This window comes from Aquarana catesbeiana, linkage group LG09, assembly GCF_042186555.1.
Source record: "Aquarana catesbeiana isolate 2022-GZ linkage group LG09, ASM4218655v1, whole genome shotgun sequence".
In the NCBI taxonomy this organism is placed as follows: Eukaryota; Metazoa; Chordata; class Amphibia; order Anura; family Ranidae; genus Aquarana; species Aquarana catesbeiana.
Window position 1 is genome coordinate 13,389,418 of NC_133332.1, and position 3,890 is coordinate 13,393,307.

At 43.9% G+C, this 3,890-nt stretch overlaps 1 protein-coding gene across 1 annotated transcript; it reads right to left on the reverse strand.

Moving 5' to 3' along the window:
- Positions 1–3,125: 3,125 nt before the first annotated feature.
- Positions 3,126–3,586, reverse strand: LOC141107122 (large ribosomal subunit protein uL24-like). Its single transcript, XM_073597872.1, is given in 3 exon segments — positions 3,126–3,402; positions 3,404–3,513; positions 3,515–3,586. Coding segments are annotated over 3 exon segments (444 nt in total). The 5' UTR covers positions 3,572–3,586.
- Between the last annotated feature and the right edge of the window lie 304 nt (positions 3,587–3,890).

Here is a 3,890-nt window from a genome sequence, read left to right on the forward strand (position 1 = left end):
CATTCGCACATAAAAAAACAACACTTTTAGTCCTTTCCTATGAAAGGTTTTTTGAATGCAGCAGCCAAAAAATCACTATTAAATTGATTGAAATATTGGTTTTGCGCCGGTGACACACACATATTAGATCACCTTTTATTAGTTGAATAAATTTGGACACTTGTTTCATTTATGGATCGCTCTTAGATGTTTTTATTTTATTTATTTTTTCTGGGGAAAATTGCGTCTCTGCTCTGCCTTTTCAATACGGATCCCTCTCTCCCATGGATATCGCTGTGGACTGAGAGAGAGCATACAGCACAAGATAGCCATCTCTGCAGTATACCAGCATTACACCTTATACCTGAGGGGATTTCCGCTTTTCAAAGGATTTACTTGACCTGCAGATGACAGCTAGCCGGGCAGTTTGCCACGGGTCCATTCATGCCGTTTTAGACCCCCTATAACCAAAGGGGTCAATTGGATCTGGTAAGCACAATCTTATTTCACATTACATCGCCTGGATAAGTGCCTTATACGAGTGTCCCCAGAAGAGGGTTATTTCCTTATCAATAATGAACTTTTTGATTACCAATTTATGATTGGACTATTTATTATCCCTTTCGTTCATGAATTGTATTTTTGCGCTGCACTTATTTTGTTTATTGAACAAAGTTAAGATGGCTGAAAATTTGAGAACCTGCTCTCAAACGTTTGTTGGCGGAAATTCCGACAGCAAATGTTCAAATGTACGCGGTCAGACTTTCCGTCAACAAGCTCACATCCAACATTTCCCATCGGAAAGTCCAACCGTGTGTACGCGGCATAACTGTTGACTTGTCCTTGTAAAAAGCAATACATAGGATGCACTATAAGGACCTTCTCGGTGAGGGTCAACGAACATTTGGCCAGCCTTCAAGAAGGGTCGTATTAACCAACAGCGTCCCCCACCATTATTTGAAACATCATAATAAAGGCCCCACAGGAACCCAATTCCAAGTAATAGACAACTTTGTCCCACATTGGAGAGGTGAGTCCTGTTTACGTGGGGTCTCTCGCCTTGAAACGTATTGGATACATGAGCTTAGGTCTTATACACCGTTCGGTATGAATGTAGATTGGGACATAAACTCCTTCATTAACCACTTGCCGTCCAGCTGCTGCGGCAGGTCGGCACGATTCCCGAGAACCGTCGTAGCTGTACGTCGGCTCCTTCAAGCGGGATAGCAGGCGCCGGAGATGCGCGCAAGCGCCCGCTGCACTGTGGGGGTGTGCCAATGGGCGTGTCCGGCTGTCGCGATGACCGTCAGCCACGCGCGTTGGCGGGCACAAGAGCCAGAACATTCCATTTTATTACACAGAACTTCATTTCTGAACTTATTTGTTTTGGTGTCTTTGTTTGTATGGATTGTATGGGTTGTTACCGACATGTGAACATTTCATGTCAATAACACCTTTACCAATATATTTACCTAGAAAAATGGCGATGTGTTCAAAACTTTACAGTAAAAAAACAGTATAAGGAGAAAATAAATATTTGGATCTATAGCCAACAAACAAATTTGCTAAACTGCATTTTGATATTTTTTCTTATTTTTTTTTTTCTCCAGTGCTTTTGAATTTAATAAAAATAAATGAAAAAAAATTATGAAAATTTTGATAAACTACCCAACTGTAGAACACAATGTAACATTTTTGCAGAATTCCACAACGTGTGTAATAATGTCACCGCTGATCCCAGGATGATTCTCGGAGCCGGCGCCCGTCTTCCCGCTTGAACTCGCTCCAGTCTTGTCGTCCATCTTTAAATTATCCTTACGAGGGTCGGGATGAGATTGCGCGTTGGCTCAGCAGTGCGTCGTGTTAAGGAAAACAATTATGCAAATGAGCTGCCGGTTCCCAGTAGGACCCTAATAGGATGATTGACCTATATACAGCTAATTTGTTCCCCTCCTTTATTTTCCATTTCCCTCAATCTGCAGAAGAAATTAAAACTGGTTACAGCGCCGCGTCTCCAAATTATTTATCAGACGTTAGTTTGTCAAGGTGGGCGACGACGGCGATTTTCTTTGTTTTGCAACCTTCCTTAAAGGGAACCTGCCACTAAGGAAATGAAGAAGCTTCCACCTGCGCCAAGGCTGAATCTTTCGGCCTCGTTCTGTGGTGGATCACTTTGCAGAGGTGGTCTAGAGCCAGTTTACCGGAATTCCGGAGCTGATGCTGCTGCCTTCTGAATGTTGTTTTTTTTTTTTTTCGTGGAAAATGAATAGTTTATTTTTATTGATAAAGTTAATCCTCGCACACAGGATCGGATCGTTGGCAGACAGAGCGTCAGACTTTTGTCCGAAGGGCGTGTGCCTGGATTTTGTCTTGCATACTAACGGCACACAATTGTCGGCCAACAAACAACATACACACGATCTGACTTTTTGACAACAAAGATGCAAATTACCTGTTTTAAGGCAACATCCGACCGTGTGTACGCTCCATCGGACAAACTTTTTCGGTTTTCATCGGACAAATGTCGGCTGTGCGAACAGACAAACTTTCCGGCAACAAAAGTCCGATGGTGCAAAATCCTATCGTGTGTACACAAGTCCATCAGACTTTAGTCCAAAGTACAAACACGCATGCTCAGAACCAATGCAAACGATCAGACAACAATACAGAAGTTGACCAAAGGGTGGCGGTAAAGAGCTGAAAAACCACGTGATTTGGTGAAAGTTGGCTGAAAAAGTCCTGCCGTGTGTATGCATACCAAGTTCACGGCCAACGCCCTTTGGACAGAAGTCCACGGAAAAGTTTGTTTGAAGTCCGATCGTGTGTATGAGGCTTTTGACGTACTACATGGAATTTCAGCTCTTGAGCGCCACCCTTTGGGCTCCTTCTGCTAATGTCGTGTTTGGTGAGCATTGATTCCGAGCAATGTGTGTTTGTACTTTGGACTTTTGTGTGACGGACTTGTGTACACACGATACGAAAATCTGACAACAGACCATTGTCCGGCGAAAATTTACTAGCCTGCTATTCAACATTTGTTGGCAGAAAGTTGGACAACAATTGTCTGATGGAGCATACTAACGGTCGGATTTTAGACAAACAGTCACACAATTCCCTGGCGAAAATCATATCGTGTGTACGAGGCTTTACTCCTGCATCTTCTCAATGGTTTCCTCCTTGTCTACCTTCTCTCCTTGTTTCCTTCTCTTTGGCCAACTTGGCGAGACCTGGCTTTTGCGTTCCAAGATCTTCTTGTGATCCTTGTCAGGCTTTAGCCTGGTGATCACCACCTTGCTGAGGTGGACACCAACATGGACAGTGATGTTAGCTTTTTCACGCTGCACATGTTCAATGTAGATGACGTATTTCTTTCTGTACACCTGGACAACTTTGCCAATTTGATGGCCTTTGTAGTGTCCACTCTGTAACTTCATCATCCTTGCGGATGGGCATAGAGTGGACATTGTACTTTTGCCTCAAGTCCTTGGAGAGGGGAGAGGATATGATCTTTTTACGGACATGTGAGGGGGACTTTGAAGTGCCTCTTGCGGTTCTTGCTTCGATCAGAAGCAACAAATGGACTGAACTTCATGTTGCCAATCCGCACAGTCCACTATGGCCGCCGGAAAAGAGAGTTGTTTTTTTTTTATTTCTATCTCAAGGGGGCGCTGTCCCAGTGACTTCAATGGGCTCACTTACCAATCGGCACTGGCTTCCAAACGTGACACCCTGTAAAATGTTGCCCTGTAAAATTTGCTGCCGCGCAACGTGGCCGCTTACAAAACCAAATTCCAATAGAGTACTGCTCTGTTGTCTTCTCCTTAGTGGGACTCTGGACTGGGACAAGCTCATGGATGTCTAGAATGCCACCAAGGCTTGACCCTACATCTGGAAGAACAAGTCAGCAATGG